The sequence below is a fragment of the Populus trichocarpa genome, chromosome 19, assembly GCF_000002775.5.
Source record: "Populus trichocarpa isolate Nisqually-1 chromosome 19, P.trichocarpa_v4.1, whole genome shotgun sequence".
Lineage (NCBI taxonomy): Eukaryota > Viridiplantae > Streptophyta > Magnoliopsida > Malpighiales > Salicaceae > Populus > Populus trichocarpa.
In genome coordinates, this window is record NC_037303.2 from 9,595,134 (window position 1) to 9,615,545 (window position 20,412).

The 20,412-nt window shown below is 31.5% G+C and overlaps 2 protein-coding genes across 4 annotated transcripts; both read right to left on the reverse strand.

The window, feature by feature from the left end:
* Positions 1-1,573: 1,573 nt before the first annotated feature.
* LOC7455230 (ATP phosphoribosyltransferase 2, chloroplastic) lies at positions 1,574-11,844 on the reverse strand. 3 transcript variants are annotated; one of them, XM_024591823.2, is made up of 11 exons: positions 11,368-11,842; positions 11,216-11,275; positions 11,018-11,131; positions 10,227-10,292; positions 10,007-10,114; positions 9,806-9,889; positions 3,112-3,213; positions 2,864-2,977; positions 2,701-2,781; positions 2,254-2,373; positions 1,574-1,886 (listed from the first exon to the last, which is right to left on the reverse strand). In XM_024591823.2, exons 1-11 carry the CDS (start codon positions 11,668-11,670, stop codon positions 1,791-1,793), a joined length of 1,248 nt encoding a protein of 415 aa, XP_024447591.1. In that variant the 5' UTR covers positions 11,671-11,842; the 3' UTR covers positions 1,574-1,790. The 3 variants fall into 3 exon arrangements, 2 of the variants coding, with proteins under 2 accessions (XP_024447591.1, XP_002325923.3); XR_002979414.2 differs by lacking the exon at positions 1,574-1,886 and adding an exon at positions 2,448-2,536 and having other exon boundaries at positions 11,368-11,843; XM_002325887.4 differs by lacking the exon at positions 1,574-1,886 and adding an exon at positions 2,448-2,559 and having other exon boundaries at positions 11,368-11,844.
* Positions 11,845-15,958: 4,114 nt separating this feature from the next.
* LOC7455231 (superoxide dismutase [Mn], mitochondrial) lies at positions 15,959-19,064 on the reverse strand. The gene is made up of 6 exons (XM_002325888.4): positions 18,642-19,064; positions 17,746-17,792; positions 17,541-17,666; positions 17,377-17,433; positions 16,790-16,864; positions 15,959-16,333 (listed from the first exon to the last, which is right to left on the reverse strand). Exons 1-6 carry the CDS (start codon positions 18,931-18,933, stop codon positions 16,241-16,243), a joined length of 690 nt encoding a protein of 229 aa, XP_002325924.1. The 5' UTR covers positions 18,934-19,064; the 3' UTR covers positions 15,959-16,240.
* Between the last annotated feature and the right edge of the window lie 1,348 nt (positions 19,065-20,412).

The following is a 20,412-nucleotide window of genomic DNA, read 5'->3' on the forward strand; positions in this document are numbered from 1 at the left end:
CCTTTACTGCCCGGTTACATATCTATTAAGCTAACTCAGGTTGACTTGGACCATTTTGTTTTTCCTTTTTTTAATCTAATTTTATACTTCCATGGTTTTTTTCCAAGTTATCATGATCTTTTAAAAAAATAAAATTGTCTGTTTATGATAGTTGTTTATTTTTTTTATTGTCTAATTAAAATAGAATTAACTTATTAAACTCGACCAGGTAAGCCAAGTGATTTGGTTTTTTTTATTTCTTTTAAACACGCATGCAGCACCTAGACTATCACTACATTTTCTAAAAAAAAATTATTCTAATTTTTCTTTTTATTTTAATTGATATTTTTTTTAATATCTTTTCTTTTATCTTTTTTTAAATTTATGTTTCAATTAATATCTCTCCTCTGATTTTTTATTTTTCTTATTTAGCCTTTTTTTTTAATAGATGTTTTTTAAAAAACATTTTGTATGTGTTTAGTTTTTAAAGATATTTTTCTGATTTGTATATAATTCTTTTTTATGTTTTATTTAGATGAACTTCATTTTTAATAATAAAAAGTATTTATTGTTAGATAATATTTCTAATATATGCAATCTTGCATAAGATTTTTATATATATATTTATCTATTTCTATTATCATTTGATTGAATAAAAAATTAATTTCAATAAACAAACTCATTAAATACAATTGGATAAATGTCTCTTGATTTACATTTATTTCATATTTTTTCTAGTTTTACTTTTAATTATTGTTAATGCCTTTATTTATTTATTTACACATATAATTGTTAATTTATTTAATTAGATATTTGTATGTGTTTTTTTATTTACTTTTATAATTTTTAAGTAAAAAAATAATTTGAAAAAACTTATATACTGAAAAGAAAAAACAATTTATAAACCCACTAAAAATGCAGATGAAATAGATAGGTGGTTGCTTTATTTTTCCTTCAGAAAAGTAGAAATAAATCGATATTGTTTTTTTTTTTAAAAAGGGAAAAGGCTCATTTAGAAATTAGGAAAGGTGGAAAGTGCGAACCTGCGCAGCACGTTCGAGAAACACTTATTTAGAACGTTTAAATTCTAGGAATTGCTTTTAAAAGGTAATAATTCCCAAATGATAGGTAAAATCTTCAACATGCTCCTCCTATATATCAGAGTAAAAATTATTTTTAATATCAATATATTAAAATATTTTAAAAATATAAAAAAATTAATTTTAAATAAAAATAAAATTTAAATTTTTAAAAAACACCATATCAACCATATTCACAAACACTATCTAACTAAGCAAAGCTTATCCTCACCATATAATCCCTTTCACATTGCTCTCTAGCCATTTCCACTTCATTTCTGAAACCCTACAGTCAGCCAACAGAAGGTTTCTCAAATAGACAGACCTGGTAAAATCTCCCACTTTCTCATTGTCATTTTAGGTTTTATCTCATAACGGCACCTGAACCCAAAACCTCAGCAAGGGCCATCTGATGATCTGCCATTGCCAGTTTCTCAATATGACTACAGTATCAGAGAACAGTGTTGTGTATAAAAACTGTCAACTGCCAACTAAATTAAAAAAAAGTTCACAAATAAACTTCAAATGACATAATACTATAAGAAGAATGCAGGAGTTATGGCACAATCATGCAAATTTCAACCGAAACAAAATTCGAACTGCATCATTATACAACACCAATAGCCATTCATTAGACATTCTAACACCGTTGAGATTGAAGGAGGAAAGCAAAAGTTTCTCAAAAATCAGAAGAACGCTAAAACATCAACCGAAGCATGAGCTGCAGCGTGTTTATAAATCGAGTTTTAAAAGAAGCTCCTGCCATCTTGGTGTCACTTCCTCGAAAATGTATGTTAAAGGAGAAATTAAAACTCCGCTGCCTCCAATCTGCATCAAAATAGATCAAGCTGTAAAATTAACCAGGTCTTGCCAGAGCATTTGAAAGGAGCTTCACATGAGTTGTTCTATTAGTCACTTCAAAGTCTATCAGTTGAACATGGAATCATATGCTATACCTTGGGAAATACAAGACTGGAGATAAATCCGTGGTTTAAATGGACACCATCAATGCAATAATTTGAAATTCACAGCATGCGATAATTGGTATAGAGAGAGAAACATTCAAACATGCATGATGATAAGAGTTGGTTTTACTTTTGTATCTACTGGCAAGCCGAGTAATGGGCCCAAGAGCAAGCGCTCCCTTTTAACACTAAAAACAGAGACAGGATCCCACTTTATGTGCAGGGCTTACCTCTCTAAGTTGCTGTACGGACTCATATAATGCCTTCTTGGGAACACATATGACTATGGCATAGAAATCTGACACAACCTCTCCATCACGTTTGCAGAAAACTGGACTTACAGTAGGTCCCTGTAATTGAGAAGTTAGAAAACAACTTAAAAAACCAGGAGTTAGATAAAAGGCATGCATCTTAGGATTATTGCCTTGAAGCCTTGGTTCTGGGTCTGAGTGCTACTGCATCCCTTTCAGTTGAGCCCCCCGAGGGTTAGATGGGGTGGTGCAGGACCAACCCCTACCCCACCTCCCAAAGAAAAGCTTTAGAATGAAGGCAGTGAAAAACATGGTTGCGAAAAATTTTGGATATGCTAATAAAACACGTTGTGGTTGTTTTGTCTGAAAACTAGAGATAGGAACAACAATAAAAAAAAAAAACATGGTTTCTGTCTCAAACCTCACCTGCAACCCAGACAAAGATGGTTGGCTCAGTACTCGAGCAGCCACTTCTTCTGTGCTACTTCCTCTCATGTTTGCAGTCACCTGCCATGAAAGTGTCAAAACAAAAATAGGCTCTATTTGTGTGTGTGGTGGGGGAACAGGAATAGAGACATTATATCCGCACCGTGAACTGACCACCTGCCCTCAAATGCGCCTCAAACCTTTCAAGAATCTCTTTCGTTATGCTCCTCACATCTTCCCGTTGGATCAATGATTTTCTTGTAGCAACAAGAACAGCCTATAAAACAAGTGAATTTTTTAAGGCAAGACATCATGTGGCAAAGGCACGATGTAAAACCAACAGCATGATCACCCGCTTCTAACCTACAAGATCACATGCTTGGTAAGGTCCACATGGACTTGTTAACTTACCTGGCTCTCCAACACAACCCCACCTTCTATTTCTTTCAAGTTGTTCTCTTTCAGAGTTGTTCCACTGCTCACAAGGTCCAAAATAGCATCAGCTATCCCCATCTAATATACAATATACAAGAAAAATAAATAACCTACGTAAATACATGGAGATCCAGCATGAGAATCATTGCTCAAGTAGCAAAAGATACAAGCAAGAAGCAAGTACACATCAGTGCAACTCAATAGGATTATTGTTTATTTATTAAAATAACTTTCGTAGATTAAGAACTGAACCATGACTACGGTACATTCCATTGGGCCACAAGTTCTTTATCCAAGAGGATGTCAAAACAGGAAAAGTGAAGTGAGGATTTCCATTAATTTACACACTAGGACTGCTAGTCAAATGGCCAAGTTTCCTAATATACATTTATTAATAATATACATTTATTATTAGTTTCCTAATAATAAGACAGGATGACTGCTTGACGTTACGTTAGAAGATAAAGAGAGGAAGGTAAAGGAAGAAAGAAGTTGGCATGGATAAAAGGACAACGTATTACAAAGTCCCATGTATGAACAGTGGCTACAGCAGCCTGCTGTATTATTGTCCATCAAATTACATCCCAAACAGCTCACTTGTGGGAGTGAAAATTTTGGTTGGCCTAGAAAAAAAAAACAAAGCATTCCTTTTCTTTCATTTTTTTTCTTTTATTGTCAAATGCACCAGACCAAAACAAAGACGGGACTTCTGAAAGTCTTTTTATTATATAAACATCGATCGAACTAATAAATAAATTCAAATATACAAGTCCCAAAAAATCATAAAAGTGATAAGGTACAAAACCTCATGCAAAAGAAACGAAAACCTTAAAAATGAGGGACAAACACCTATAAACACGGCTATATCTCAAAAACTGATTGGTGCCAGAACTTTTTTGTTTTTTTCTTACTCAATTTAGAAATCATAATATTGGTAAAATTCTATATTGACTTTTTAATTATTTATTAGGATTTTTTTTTTTCTCTTTTAAGTATTAGAGTTTAAGCCCAAAACTAATATAAATTGGTTTGTTTAGTTTATTTTTCAGAAGATTATAAAATTGTTATTAATTAATAAAGAGATTGTTCTCTATCTCTTCTTTTGTAGATTACATACAGCATATAGAGTTTTTCTCAAGCCCTTTTCATTCAACCCTTTCCTGATTTCCTTTTCAATCCTAATTAATCTACTTTTTGGCTATGTTAGTTGGTATTAGAACCAAGCTTTTCTAATTAAATTGTCATAATTGGATGTTGTAAAGGATGTTTTCATGATTGAGGATGATTTTCAACTAATTATGGTTGAAGAGATTGGACACATCCAAACCTATGTTATTGGATTTTTATTTTGTTATTGGGCTTAATTTATGTTTTTTTATCTTATTTAGTGTGCTATAAACCCAATTGTTGGTTGTGATTAGGTTTTTATTGTGACTATTTTTTATACATAATTTTTCTATATTATGGACAACTTTTGATGAATTAAGAAAAATCTGTAGACTTTTGATCTTCCTCTATTTCCCTTCTCTTCTTCCTGCCTTCTTCTTTCTCTCTTTCCCTTTTTTACTTCTCTTCAAATATTTATTGTCCCGCATCAACTTTGGTATCAAAGTCAAGTTTTCTTTGTTTTCACAACTGAATGATCCAATATGAAATTAAATATATAAAAAAAGGTAGCCACCACCTTACTTCCTAATAGTATCAACAGCACCAACACTGTCTAAAAGCTCCATGCCATCTCCACCAAACCAGACCAACTATTCCACCACCCAACAAACCAATCTCCAAGGTCGAGAACCCCATCACCAACCAACGTGATGCGGGACAATAAAAGAGATGAAAAGAAGAGAGAGAGAAGAGAAAAAGAAGAAGAAAAGGCTAGGAAGATGAGTAGAAGTGAGAAGAGAAAAGGAGGAAGAGAAGTATGCAAACTTTTCTTAATTCATCAAAAGTTGTCTATATTGTACAAAAATTACATCTATATATTATCACAACCAACATTTAGATGTATAATCACCTAAATAACATGTTTAAAAAAAATAACATAACTTATATCTAATAATAAAACCAAATAAAATCCAATAGCATAGGCATGGATGTCCTAATCTTCCAATCAAAGAGTGACGGGTTGGGCTATCCTCCATCATCTTCAACCATAAACGTGTGTGAATTGTGTTAGGTTTGGTGTCCCCACCAACTATTTCAGAGTTGAAAAACTTGACTCCATCGAGTATAACTCCAGGCGGCTCCAATATTACTTCTAGAGATCAGGATCAATTTGTTGCAATATATCTCTGGTGAGGATCAGTGAATCCTAGCTCTTGGATATAACAATCCACTTCGGACTAAACTTAGATTGCTAGAGAGACAACAACATCGAGTTTTTCCAATCTTAAGAGAGTTGGTGAGGGATACTAGACCTAAGACAGTTCACACACATATATGATCAAAATCAATTAAGAATAACCCAACCTATTATTCTATGCTTGGGAAATTGAGCACATCCAAACCTATGTTATTGGATTTTATTTGATTTTATTATTAGACTTAATTTATGATATGTTTTGACTATAATCTTAATTATTAGTTGTGATTAGGATTTTAATTGTGACTATTTATACATAATTTTCTATATTATGGAGTAACTTTTGATGAATTAAGAAAAATCTTCAGACTTCTCCTATTCTTGTCTTTCTCTTCTCTTTTTCTACTCCTTTTCTTCTTACCTTTTTCTCTCTTTCCCTTCTTTTCTTCTCATCAAATTTTTATTATCATGCATCAGTTTGGCCCTAAAAGACATTACGTTCAAGAATTGACAATTAAGGAACTAAAAGGACAAGTTCAGGATCTGACTCTTTGCTTGGTGGATAGGGATTTGGAAGATCACAAGACAGATAATCGCAACTCCACCTCCAGATTTGAGAAACTATATCACGCGCGCAATCGAAGAAGAAAATCTTGTGTTGAAGATGATTACCACAAATGATGTAGGACAACACTAAATTAAAGAAAAGAAAGGAGAAGAAAAGGTGCAAAAATAAGAAGGGAAAGGAAGGAGGAGGAGGAGAAGTCAACAATATTTTTTTAATTCATCAAAGTTGTTCATAATATAAAAAAAATACATATAAATAGTCACAACAAAAACCTAACCAAAACCAACAATGGGGCTTACAACCCATTAAATAAAATATCCAAAAAATAATGAAAAAATAAATCTAATAATAAATTAAATGAAAGTCCAATAAAGTAGGCTTAAATATGCTCAATCTCCTAACCAAAAAGTAACGGGTTAGGCCATCCTCTTTCATCTTCGACCATATATGTGCAAATTGTCCCTAGTCTATTGTTCCCACCAACTCTATTGGGGTTGAAAAAACTTGACCGATCAATTATAGCTGTAGGCAGCAATATTACTCCTAGTCATCAGGATCAATTTGTTGCAATGTATCTCTAATGATACAAGTGTAGTCTGAAGCAGGTCACAAACTAGGATTCACTAAAGCTCACCATCCCTATCCCTAATGATATTTTTCAAGTCTAATATGTTTTATGAAATAATCTCAACATTAAATGCATCAAGACACCTATATCAATTAACTTGAAGTTTGTATTGTTCATTACTTGAATTTATTGTGTGATTTCAACGTGCAAATCATGAACTTTACGTGCAAAAGACTCAACAGGGTAAAACATCTTAGCATAAGAAGACATGGAAAGAAGACCTCTAGGCTTTCTAGGTTTGAAACCATAAACACTATATGACTGAAGGTGTGGAACAAACTTAAGACCTAAGCGAGCTACAATTTTAGAAGATAATGCTTTGATACAACTCCTACTATATATAATGATCTTGCAACTTTTATCTCCACTATTAATGGAGGCGTGAAAAATAGCATTCACTCTTCAATCTTCGATTCCCTTAGGTTATGTTGAGATACATCTAATTCCACCTAACCTAGTTGTCCCAAACTCTATGATGTGTCGTTGAACCAGAGAGGATTTGAATCAGACAAAACCTAGTAAACTGGGATCATCCTCCTCTTCCTTGTCAAGAATCAAGAAGCTCAACATGACGTTCAAAATCTATGACGTGCTAGATGTCGTGCATAGGAGGTAAGGAATCATGGAGCTCAATAGAACAAATATCTTAAAACTCTTCCAACACCACCCTCACCTCTTCAGCAGTTCCACTATAGAGTTTCTTAAATCTTCTCTTACAACTAAAGCAAACACAACTCTTCCAGAATCTCCTTCTCAAACTCATTTGGACTTAATATGGCATGTCCCTTTTCTTTTACATTCTCTTCATTTAGGTTATGAAAATCCTCAAGGAGGGGTTTCCAAAGATGATCACCATAAGCGTTTTCCAAATTTCACTGTCATAAGAGGAAAGGTTGAAGCATTCAAAGACTAACCTTTTTAAGACAATAATAACAACAAGCTAAAATGGCTCAAGCAATAAAGGACAATGCACTTGCTAATGAAAATCTAAATAGATTCGTAAGAGAGGATAGTGCAAGAATAGATTCTTGAGAGAGGATTGTGCATGTCGTTGAGCTTCACCAAACTCAAATAGAATTGATGAAAAGCAATGATCTTAAACATCTTCTATCCTATGGCTTTGCTAATATAGTAAATTGATCGTCAACTTGTTAAGGACCTCTTTAAGGATGGCCACGGGCAAATATTTGTTTTTACTGCAACTCCAACTCGGAGTGTTAATTTGCCTGCTCACACTGTGATTATCAAAGGGACTTAAATTTACAATCCAAAAAGGGAGAATGGCTAAGCTAAGTTTGTTGGATGTTACGCAAATGTTGGGACGTACAAGCAACCTTAGTGTGATTCATATGGGAAAGGGATTGCCATCACAAGCCATATAGTACTATATTTCCTTAATGAATCAACAGTTTCCCATTGAAAGTCAATTCATATCCTATCAAAAGCTCTAAAGAGTGAACAAGTTTGGTCTTGCAACTGGAAAATAGTTCAAGGCAAGTGCAAGCACATGGTCTTACATAACATATTTTGCAAAGGGTTTAATTGCGATAGCAAAGGCAAACAAAGATTTTGCAATTCATGATGCAAAGGGAGGGACAAGCTCAAATCTCTTCCTTCGCCATTTTCCAACAAAATGTGCAATTTGGGCTATGACCAAGTGGTACATGATGTGGAATTGCAGAAACTTCTAATAATATGGGAGCAGACGGTCCCACACTTTTTGAAGCTTTTGATGTAACTTATACGGCATGCCTCACTAACATGGTTGTTATGGCTCTTTTTACAAGGCATAGCTTTTCCACATTGTTGCTATTGATGCTATAGATGATCATCCTAGTTGTTTCCGCTACCCAAGAGGTAATGGTGTTAGTGTTCAACTGCCACTAAAACACAAAGGCATTCCCCTTGAGGTTGGAAAAGGTAGGATATTAATTGAAGGGGAAAGAGTGACACTCTTAGGTTATGGTGTTGTCAAGATCACTCTTGCACACAATTCAAATGATTTTGATGTTAGAAAGCGTCACAATTTGAGATTTATTAATATTTTCACAATTGATGGAAAGATTAATAGTCTTGGAGTAGAATTTGCAAGGATGCCTAGGTGAGGTAGTGATGGAAGCATTGCAAAAGGAAGATTGTAAAAGGTGCAACGAACAATGAGATGCAACTTGGGCTCTATTTCAGAAGCCATGACATTATGGAGTCAATGATAAAGCCCAAGTGGTTTGCTAACTACCAGGGTATGGCAAAGCAGGCTCTCGAAATGGATTGGGACTAGATCATTAATCTAAATTTAAGGATGGCACTCTTTTGGTTGTTTTTGTTGTTGTAGGTAGCGTGAAGGTGAAGAAAATTAAAGGCGAGCCACTTTTAGATGCCAATGCATTGAAAGCTTTGATCCACCTCCTAAGGTTGGTGTAGCTCCTTGGTGGGCATGATCTTGATGAATTTGGAAGAGTTTTGATTGGACATTCTTGAAATTGAGATAAGAACAACTTGAACTCTAAGACGAGTTCCTTCCAGCCCAAAAAAATTGATTTAGATGCGTTTTTGAAAAATAAATATTTTTCTTAGTTTTTTTTTCTTCATTTTAGGAACCCCAATGTTGGTGAGATTATATATTAACTCTATAATTATTTATTAGGATTTGTTTTCTCTTAAAGGTTTAAGCCTAGAACCAATATGAAAAGGGTTTAATACATTTTTAGATTGATATTTTGATGAATTAATAAAGAGAATTTCTCTCTCTCCTATTAGAGATTATCTATGAAGTTTAGGATTTTTCTCAAGACCTTTTTATTTAACCCCAACTTAATTCCTAATTAACCTAGTTTCCAACTACGTCAGTAATAAATCTTTGAACATAGCAATCTAGGGATAAAATAAGGTAGCAATGACTAACATATTATAAATTCTCATATAAATTTGAAGTTCCTTTGCACTGGACCAAGACATGCATTATAGGATGACTTTCCACTGAAGAACTGATTAAACTTCCAAATGCAATAACAGTATTCGGTGTGCTTGCAATCAACCATTCTTATAAAAATCAGTTTTTTTGCTCTAGATGAGGATATGCACCATATGGTCATTTTTTTCTTTATGGACTAATTATAACTTACACAAATGGATGAAACAAAATTAGACAAGGAAAAAAATAAAGTCTCACCGCAGGAGCAGCTTCCAATGCTCCGTCAGCAGTTGAAAATGTCACATGCGTGAATCCATTATCCTTCATAAATTTAGGACCCAGCTGTATATAGAGGCAAAAAGAAACAAAACCAAATGGGACCTCTTAATTAGAAGCTAATGAAAAGGAATAATTCCTAGAATGTGTTAGTCATGATATGTCTAAAATGAACCCACATACATGACTGAAGCCGGTAGCAACACGAAGAGGTTTTTCAGTTGTCCATTGAGGCATTTGTGCTAGTTCCCTTAGTGAATTTATATTTTCAAAAATCCCATATTTGGGAATCTATAAGAAAGGAAAGCCACACGATAAGAATAAACAATGGCAACTATGAGCAAAATCAGCATTTAGACGTTGAAGTTTGTTGGCTTATATTGAGAACATGATAAAATCTTACTGCAATGGATAAACGGCATTCCCCATATCCAAGAGCATCATGAACAATGATAAGATCTTCGTTTCCCTGACAAAAAGTTCAAAACTGAATAATGCATTCTTACACAATCATAGCAAGAATAAAGAAACAAGATATCAGTGTCAGAATGATTCAAGGTAAGAGAGAGAAAAAAAGTGTTGCTACAACGTACTCTCTTCTTAAAGGTAGAGATTACAGCATTTGGGTTCACTAGTTAAAAGAAAAACAAAATAACAACTGAATTTTGTAACAGATGCCATGCATTTGAGAAATAGATAATACCGAGCTCTAAACTTCCAACTAAACTTGGTGATGTCCAGCATTGCAGAAGCAGTCTATAGGCTCATGGTAATGTCTAAAGCCTGTGTGGTACCATTTTGCAAAGTAAAAACTTGATTTTCTTTTTCTCTGTTTTCGGGATAGTGATTAAGTAGACAAAAGGAGAGTTCTGAACCAAAAGGTATATCAGAATGCAGTAGGTTTTGAATACATTTCAAAAACCATATTTTTGGAATTCCAAGATATTTATAACCATTGTTTTTGAAAGGCAACAACAGTAACAACAAACTCAATATCCTTCATGGATAGTTGCAGATCTGTTGACTTTAAGAAATCATAAAAAGCATATACCATGTTTCCGATATTCACAATTTAATTTGTGGAATGAACTATGTATCTGGGTTAGCATATGATATCGCTAACATGAGCAAAATGACGAACAAATCTCTCAAATTAGTAATCATTTATAGTGATGTCAGCTAGTTACTGCTTACCAGTCCGAATTCGCTGAAAGTATCAAAACCCACAATTCCAAGGTCCAAATCTCCTGATAGCAACTTTCGTACAATGTCTTTGGGTCTTTGGAACCAAACTTCCAAGTTGGTAAGCTTCACAACAGTCAATAGTAAGCAAAAATAATTGATAAAAAAACAGTCATTTTCAATCCAATCCAATAATTATAGATGATAAACCTGAGGAATTTCTGCAACGTATTGTCGAGGATTCACATGCTTCACAGATAGTTGACAATCCTAATCCAAAAACAAAACCAAGAAAGCTCAAAATAAAGTGACGGATGGATCGGTCATTATTATAAATAATTAAGCAAACAAGTAGATAATACCTTGAGAAGATCAAGAGTGTCAGCAGCCATGCGTCCTTTGCTAGGCAAACCTAAACGAATCTCTTTCCTGTCAGAGACTGTACTTCCATTAGTAACCGACGATAAGATTTGAGATTGCTGCTGCTGAGACAAGCTACAACAAGCAGCAGCACTACTAGTGTGGCCGTCGAAATGGAGTCGTATTTGTCTCTGAGAATAGGGGGAGACGCGAAAAGAGAAGGAACAAAGAAGAGGGATGGAGGGGGAGAGAACGGAGGGGCATTGTTGCAAATAACAAGGCTGCTGGAGTCTAGACAAAGACATGACTGGTTGGTATTTAGCTTGTGTAAAGGATAAAATGAGGCTGAGGCTGAGGCTGAGGCTGCTGCTATGGCTGATATGATTGAATTTCGACGGAGCAACAGAAAACAAAACTGAGTATGCTAGTAGAAGGGTTTAGGTTTAGACTGTGGAGCGGCCTCCAGTTTGGACTAGCATGGTTGGTTGAGGTTATCTCGGGCAAATTATTTTTTAAAATATTTTTTATTTAAAAATATATTAAAATAATATTATTTTTATTATTTTTAAATTATTTTTAAACTCAACATAAAAAAATAATTTTAAAACACATTTACAAACCTCCTTCGAAGTTACTCATTTTTGTTTCAATTTGATTATTTTTTCATTTAAAAAAAATATTTTATATAATTGTCTTCTCGTTATATTTTTTTATTTTTAAATAAAAATTAATTTTATTTTTAGGTACTTTTCGTTTTAAAGGTCAATTAATACCTCTTTTTCTTCGAAAATAATACAGCTGTTTTTGTTTTGTTTTGGAGACAAAGTTACTAACATCTGTTTGAAATATTGTTGTGGTTGTTTTTTAAAATATTTTTTATATTAAAATACAATAAAATAATATATATTTTTTATTTTTTAAAAAATTATTTTTGAAACCAATACATCAAAACAATTCAAAACACAAAAAAAAATAACTTTTAGTAAAAAAAATTGAATTTTTAAAAACGCGATTTGCACCGTATTTTTAAACGGGGTATTAATCTTTTATTTTTAATTAAAATAACAATTTTCCATCTAGTTTTTCAACAAATTACACATGCTAAGAAAACTATTGTTTTCCGTAACTCAATTTTAAAACCATATTTTTTTTTATATTATTGAAAATTATATAGAATACTTTTAAAACGTATGGGATATTCACTGTAGCAGCAGGTTTTTTTTTTTTTTTTTTGCTTTTGTTTTTTTTTTTTACATGTTTTTTTTTTTTTACTTTTTTTTACCCAAAATTGATTTCTTCTTTTTTTTTTTGTTTTTTTTTAATTTTTTTGTTTCAAAATTATCTTTGCTAATTTTTTTAAATATTGAGCTGGTTGAAAATTTAACTATGTAGTTTTTTTCTTTAAAACATTGTGGATTGATATAATATTCTCATATATTTTTTTTAATGATTTCTTTATTTTTTTTTTTCCAAAATGGTCTTTGTAGATTTTATTTTTTTATATTAAGTTGGTTGAGAATTTAGCTTTGTAGTTTTTTTTAAAAAAAAAAAATAATATGGATTGCTACAGTGTTTCCCCTACATAGTTTTTTTTTTGCTGCAATGTTTCCCCATATATTTTTTAAAAAAATTATCTTTATCGATTTTATTTTTTCAATATTGAGCTGGCTGATAATCTAGCTTTAGCTTTCCACATATGTTTTTTTTTTCTTTTTTTTTATTTTTTTTTTTTCCAAAATTGTCATTTTTTACATATTTTCTTTTTTTTGTTTTGTTTTTTTCAGAATTATTTTTGTTGATTTTTTTTTTTTACTATTGAGGTGGTTGAAAATTTAGGTTTTTTTGTCTTTTTCTTTAAAACACTATATATTTCCCCACGTGGTTTTTTTTCCGCTTTTGTTTCCTTTTTTGTACATTTTTTTTCATTTTTTTTACCCAAAATTGACTTTTTTTTTTTTATAATAGCCTTTGTCGGTTTTTTTTATATATTGAGCTGGTTGAGAGATTAGCTTTGTAGTTTTTTTTAAAAAAAAATACTATGAATTACTACAATGTTTTCCTTACATGGTTTTTGTTTGGCTACAGTGTTTCCCCCACATGTTTTTTCTTTAAAATTATCTTTGTTGAATTTATTTTTTCAATATTGAGTTGGTTGAGAATTTAGCTTTAGCTTTCCCCACTTTTTTTTTCATTTTTTTAAATTTTCCCCACGTTTTTTCATTATAATTATTATTATATTGTATTATATTATATAACTGTTTTTTTCTTTTGTTTTTTCTTTTTATTTTTTTTAATAAATTTTTTTTGTTTGATTTAGTTTGTTAATGTTAATTTTTTTTATTTAGTTATCAGATTTTCATGATACGAATCTCGGGTTTGATGAGTTAACCTGATTTGATGAGTTATTTTTTTTCATTTAGTTTAGTTTGTTAAAATTAATTTTCTTTCTATTTAATTATCAGACTTTCATACTTTCATGACACGTATCCTGGGCTTGACGGGTTAACTTGGTTTGATGGGTTAACCCGGTTAATTCTAGGTAAACCCGTCATTTTTTTTCTATTTAGTTATTAAACTTTCATGATGCAAATCCCAGGTTTTACGGGATAACCTGGTTTAAAAGGTTGACCCAATTAATTCAATGTTTTTTTTTCTTTTTCTTCATTAGTTTTTTCCTTCCTGTTGATTTTTTTTCTTTATTTTTTTTAATTAATCTATTTAATTATCACACTTTTATGACACGACCTTATAGCCAGACCTACATCCAGTATTCGTGGGTCCGGTGTTACAGCCAGACTCACTTAAACTTGGGTCATGTAAGTTTAATTTTATTATTAATATTATAAATATTACTCTTAGGTCAGGCGTTGCAGCCAAACCCAAGATTATTAGGTATAACTTTGCAGAAAAACCCAAAATTTTTATTTTTTTATTTTTTTTAATATTTTTTATGCAAAAAAATGATCCGCGGCATCGCGCGGGTATCAAAGCTAGTTCTCTATTAAACTACGTGCTTGTGTGTTTTTATACTATTTAACTTTTTTATATTTTTGTTTTTTAAATTTAAGAATTACTCTAAAAAATGCATACAGGTAATCTTAAAATATTATAAACCATTTAATATATAGTTATTAAGACATTTTTAGAGTTTGAGAGCATTTTTAGCTATAATAGTCAGCAACGAGTGAACAGAAAGCATAGCATCGTTGTTCCTCAGGTGGCTAGCCATGCCGGCGAAATGAACAGTGGCTGGTGGCGCGAGAGAAGGTTTGACAAACATTTTCTCGCCCGAATCCCTCCCGCGCAAGCAGAAAGTGCTTAAGCTCACTTTCTTCTCTCTGATTCAAAAATCCTAACCCCTAATTTCTCGTATCCAAACCCTAACCACAATGAGCTACAGGATGATGCACTGGCCAACCACCATAAACACGTGTGTCTCTGGTTTCCGAACTCATTCTCGCTCTGAATTAGCCCATCTTCCTCAACTCCACCCTAACGATCTTGACCCCGGAACTTAATTGTTGCTTCCGGTAATGTTCTTCACCTAGCACGATAATATATTTTTTTAATTTTACTTTGGGATTAATTAAAAATTATAATTTATAATTTATTTTAATTTATTTATTGGATTATTCCGTTTCAATCACGTAACAAGTTTGATAGATTAGTTTATATTAACTCAGTTCTTTTTTAAAATTATTTTAATTAATTTTTTTTATTTCTTCAAATTAAATTTATTAAAAATTATAATTTATTTTTTATAGGTTATCATAATTTGATAAGTTAATTTAATTTAATGTAATATTTTATTATTTTAATATTTATTTTAAATATTTATTTTAAATCAAATTATATTTTTATCAATTATTTAAATTATTTTTGAACTCTTAAAAATAACCAATTTATATCAAATAACATATTTTAATGGATAAATAATATAACATGGCCAATGATCTAGTTGTTGCTAAACCTTGGAATGATTTTTTTTTTTTTAATATGGTTATGTTTATTTTTATATTTTAAAAGTATTTTTGAAAAAATTTAAAAATATATATTTTTTTATTTTAAATTAATATTTTTTAAATATTTTAAAATTATTTATATTAAAAATAATTTTTAAAAAATAAAATAATATATTTTTAATATATTTTTAAATAAAAACATTTTAAAAAATAATAGAATAAAAATATCCCTATACAGGATCAAAATGATTTCGGAATCAGTACCAAATATACTATGGTCTTCTATTGGAACACGGATCAGAACAATACTCAATGAAGAGAATTTCCAGCGTACAGCCACTGTGGCACTCTGTTTAACCGGTAGACGACGAACTGAATCGTCAAAGCTTATATAAGAGACACTGTAAGCATTATAATCGTGATTTTTAAAGTATTTTTTATTTAAAAATATAATAAATTAATTTAATTTAAAAAAACAATAAAAAATATCAATTTAATATTTTTTTATTTAAATGACACTCAGTGCAAGAAAAAAAAAAACATTCGAATAATCAAAAATATATATATATACAGCGAGACACTCATCAAGCCACCATACTGAGGGGCCCTATGTACCGCAAACAAAAGCAAATAACGAGCATAAAACTGTATAAATGCCCTTCCGCCGTCTCATAAATAAAGAAGGTTCAACGTTCGACGGCGGAACAAATAGGAGTAAAAGGTTCAGAATTATTCTGGTTTTCCATAGTTTCGATACACCAGTAAACAACTCAGCAACTCACTTTATGGTGAGAAAGAAAAGGATCCTTAATATAAAATACATTCTGCATCAATTTTTATTCCTTCTAACCAGACAACAGGCTACGAAGCCACAACTGTGTCCAAAACCAGTGCAGAGCAGGTGTGCTTGGACTTAAGAATGTTCTTTATCATAAACTTCACCAGCATACTTCCAATTCATTACCTTCCATATGTTCTTTAGATAATCAGGTCTGGCATTCTTGTACTGCAGCATGGAAAATAAACTTCCAGGTCATATAAGTGAGAGTTGGAAGCAAACAAAAAGGGCGTTTAAATTTGCAGGTAGCCTAAACAGGAAAAATAGTTATGGCGATGCACAAGGAGGCAGGCTTTCACTCGCATTATTGTGAAGGTGAATCTAATTGATCACATGAAACGTTCTTCTATCAACATAATAAATTGAGGGAGGAGATGATTGCTTGCCATTTTTTCCCTTTTCTTTTCCAACATCAAGAACCACAAACTGACTGCAATTTGATTGACTCGCGAGCTCAACATTAATGTAAGGTAAATCTTCATCATGGATGATGGGTGTGGTGTGGCTGTGGCTGTGGGTAATGCTAAAAGATTGTTTAGGTATAATAAATCAAGTCCAGGTATAAGAAATAAGAAGTAAGCATCACAAAGTGACCAGAACACATAATTTGGACAAAAGTTTTACCTGTAAGTAGTATGCATGCTCCCAAACATCAATTCCAAGTAATGGAACTAAGGGTCCTTTAGTTACCAATGGATCCTGTGACAAGAATCATAAGCATAATTAGATCAACTAACACTACCAAACAATAACAAGTATCTGCAGACTAAACAGGTTTGGGGGCATCTATCTCTTCTAGAATCTAAATCAGATATGTAAAACAACCAAGTTCAGCACTTGCACCGGGAAGTCCATTCTAACTTGTAAAAGTTAGATAATTACAGAACTCACAAATAAGCAGGAAATAAGATGAATGTTTAATCATTAGTCCAGCGCAAAATTTATTCTCCTATCTAAAAGGACAAGGATCTTATCCAAGAAGAATCATAGGAAAAAAATTACAGCATACGGCAAAAAATTAGATACATGTTTAATCATTGTTGTATTGGAGAATCATATAAATTAGAGTTCTTTTTCTATCTAGGGTTCTCATAAGGAGCCTATGCTTTTGACTTAGTATGATCAATGGATAACAGTTTCGACACAGCAGCAATTTATGAAAATTAATATTCATTATGAGTTGACTTTATAACAAAATTTGTAAATTTTACTTGATTTGCTGTCGTCTCAACCACAAGCTTCTTTGATTCTTTGTCCAGGCCAAACCACTGCAACAAAAGAGAAGTGTGTAAGGAAGTCGCAAACAAGCATATTATAATTATAAGGAATACTAAAATTGAAAACCATTAAAAATTGAACACACTGAACTACTTACCACCCATCCAGAGCCCTGTAGAGCAGCACCCTCTGTGCTCATTTTTTGAATCAATGCATCCAAAGAACCAAAATGTTCATCAATAGCCCAGCCCAGGCTACCATGTGGTGATTCGCCACCTCTTTCCTGCCATATAAAAGCATTACTGTTAGGTACGGAATCAATAGCAAGAGCCAAATATATGTAAATAAACAATAAAACTTACAGAGACAGGAGAGAGATTCTTCCAGAATATTGAATGGTTGACATGACCTGCATGAGAATAATTAAGTCAAGGATGCTGATGGAGCAAAACTAGCATGGATGTCAACAAACAAAAGTTTCAGTTTTAAGCTATTCTTGTTTAAGTTTTGAAAATCATATTAAGTTGAACAACCTAAAGATGAAGCAATAACCACAATAAAAGGCAATACATAAAAAGAGATAATCTTTTTCTACAAATTGACAAGCAAGAACAACTTCCGGCAATATTAAAGGTTATATTTGTTTCCTTTCATAACAAAAATTCTACTACTATAGGTGGATCTTTCCTAAGCAAAAGCAGAAGAAAATATATTAGCAATCTTTTCCTTTCCAATCAAACTGAAACTATTAGGTAATCTTTGAAGCTGGTGATCCTTAGAATCATGCATTTAAAGGCATCTCAACAGTGTTCTCTGCTTAGGCATAACAAGAAATTTTTAGAACCATGCCCAAATACCAAGTTATCAATACTTTCCCAAGATCCGCCTAATTGAGTGCAAAAGGCTGAAACTTGTAGCATCAATTTTGAGCACAATTAATGAAAAGCTGCTAAATAAGACGGAGTCATTATCAAGTAAAACAAGCAACATTCTTTATCCCTCTCTTTCCAGATTTCAATTTTCTCGCATAACAACATAGCGGGAAGCTGACCCAAGAATACTCTTCACCCTTAAAATCCAGTAAACACTTTGAATAACTTCAAATCGTACCCTAATTAACAAAAAAAGATTATTTACATTATATGGCCATTCAAGCAGCTCTCCTTCTCTTTACCAAACAAATTAAATTATTAACGAATAAACGCATCAAATTTAATAAGCCAAAAGTCTAATTTATTAAAAAGAAGAAAAGTTGAACCTCCGCCGTTGAATTTGATAGCGCTCTGCAATTTGACAACGGCAGAAGAATCGCCCTTTTCCATGGCATGATGAAGTTGTTCGACCGCCTTATTGTAGTTGGTGATGTAAGTCTGGTGGTGTTTCTGGTGATGGAGCTGCATAATCTCCCCGCTAATTGCAGGCTCCAAAGCTCCATAATCGTAGGGAAGATCGGGCAATGAGAAGGTCTGCAATCCACGGAAATGAAGCTTGAAGCTTGAGGAGGAGCCTAGCCCTAGGGATTTCCGACAAACGAGAGAGCGGAGAGCCATTGGAGAAAGTTTGTCGACAATATGATATTGTACTCCTGCAAGTAACTCGTAAAGTGAGAGGAAATGGGAGGAGTGGAGTAGATTGGAGTTAGTCTTGTGTGTATATATATATATATATTGGGTGGCGGAATCTGGGTGCGCATCCAGCGGCGAGCATGGCTTTAATAGCTGGTAACGCGGCCAAATTTCTTGATTTTTTTTTTAAAAAAATATATATATATATATATATATATATATATATATATATATATATATATATTTTAAAATGTTAATATTAAAAATATATTTTAAGAAATAAAAATATTATTCATGTATATTTTAAAATATATTTGCTAACACCCTGTGAAACTAACTCTATAACTGATGAAGAATATTGCAAGCTACGTCAAATTATAAACTATATTGTTTATTTAATTTTGATTGATTTTGTTTATATTTTTTGTTTTTGTTTTTGAGTGTTAATATATATATATATATATATATATATATATATATATATATATATATAAAGTATTGCTCATGGAGAAAAAATAAAATAAAGTAAATGATCAATGTTTGATATTTCTAAAAAATAAATCAAAACATAAAAAGAAATAGCTTTTACGTGGAAATGAAGGAGACCGGTATTTGTGTAATTGTAGACAGGTGTAGGGGTGGGTTTAAGATAAAATTATGCTTATTCAATATTCATTGTATTTGGAGCTTAGAAACGGCTACAGCGAGACCAATGAAGGTGTAGAATTCCACTTCTTTTTAGTCTTTGCATTTGAAATTGTATCTCAATGACTTTTAAAAATATATTTAGTTTTAAACAATATTATATTAATATTCTTTTACTATTTGTTTTTGCGTGTGGGATTGTACAGCGATGATTTTTTAAAATATATTTAATTAAAAAATATTAAATTATTATTTTTTATAATTTTGATATACTAATATGAAAAATAAAAATAAAATATGAAAAAAATATTTTAATTATTATCTCATGATAAAGTAAGATATGGACTTGTAATAATTTAAAATCACAATGAGTTCATAAGAGTATGGATTAACAATCAATTTTATTCCCACACGAGCACTATTTATATCAGCATAAAATAATTATAATCATCAAGCTATAAAATTAGTTTAAATAATAAATTCAAACCTCAACTAAAATCGCTTTTAAAAAAAATGAATTTGTTTTTGCATTTTTAAAAGTATTTTAAAAAAAAATTGAATTTTTTTTATTTTTTTCTTTACTTCAAATTAATATTTTTTTGTGTTTTTAGATCATTTTGATGCGTTGATATCAAAAATAATTTTAAAAAAATAATTAAAAAAAAATATTATCTTGATACATTTTTGAGTAAAAAACATTTTAAAAAGCAATCACAATCACACTTTCAAACAAGCCAACAAGTTATTCCCGCAAAAGATATTTATTCCAGCAATAAATTATATATTATAATTTATAGAAGAACTCATAAAGTTCACTAA

What these genes read in the sequence shown, in the direction of transcription:
- LOC7455230 (XM_024591823.2), bottom strand. Translation starts at nt 11,670, where the DNA reads ATGTCTTTGTCTAGACTCCAGCAGCCTTGTTATTTGCAACAATGCCCC. An exon ending in GGGTTGTGTTGGAGAGCCAG is followed by an intron (nt 2,978 to 3,111) that starts GTAAGTTAACAA and finishes CTTGTTTTATAG; the next exon opens with GCTGTTCTTGTTGCTACAAG. An exon ending in CATCTTTGTCTGGGTTGCAG is followed by an intron (nt 2,374 to 2,700) that starts GTGAGGTTTGAG and finishes TCTCAATTACAG; the next exon opens with GGACCTACTGTAAGTCCAGT.
- LOC7455231 (XM_002325888.4), bottom strand. Translation starts at nt 18,933, where the DNA reads ATGGCTCTCCGCTCTCTCGTTTGTCGGAAATCCCTAGGGCTAGGCTCC. An exon ending in TACAGGGCTCTGGATGGGTG is followed by an intron (nt 17,434 to 17,540) that starts GTAAGTAGTTCA and finishes CTTTTGTTGCAG; the next exon opens with TGGTTTGGCCTGGACAAAGA. An exon ending in TTGAGACGACAGCAAATCAA is followed by an intron (nt 16,865 to 17,376) that starts GTAAAATTTACA and finishes TTCTTGTCACAG; the next exon opens with GATCCATTGGTAACTAAAGG.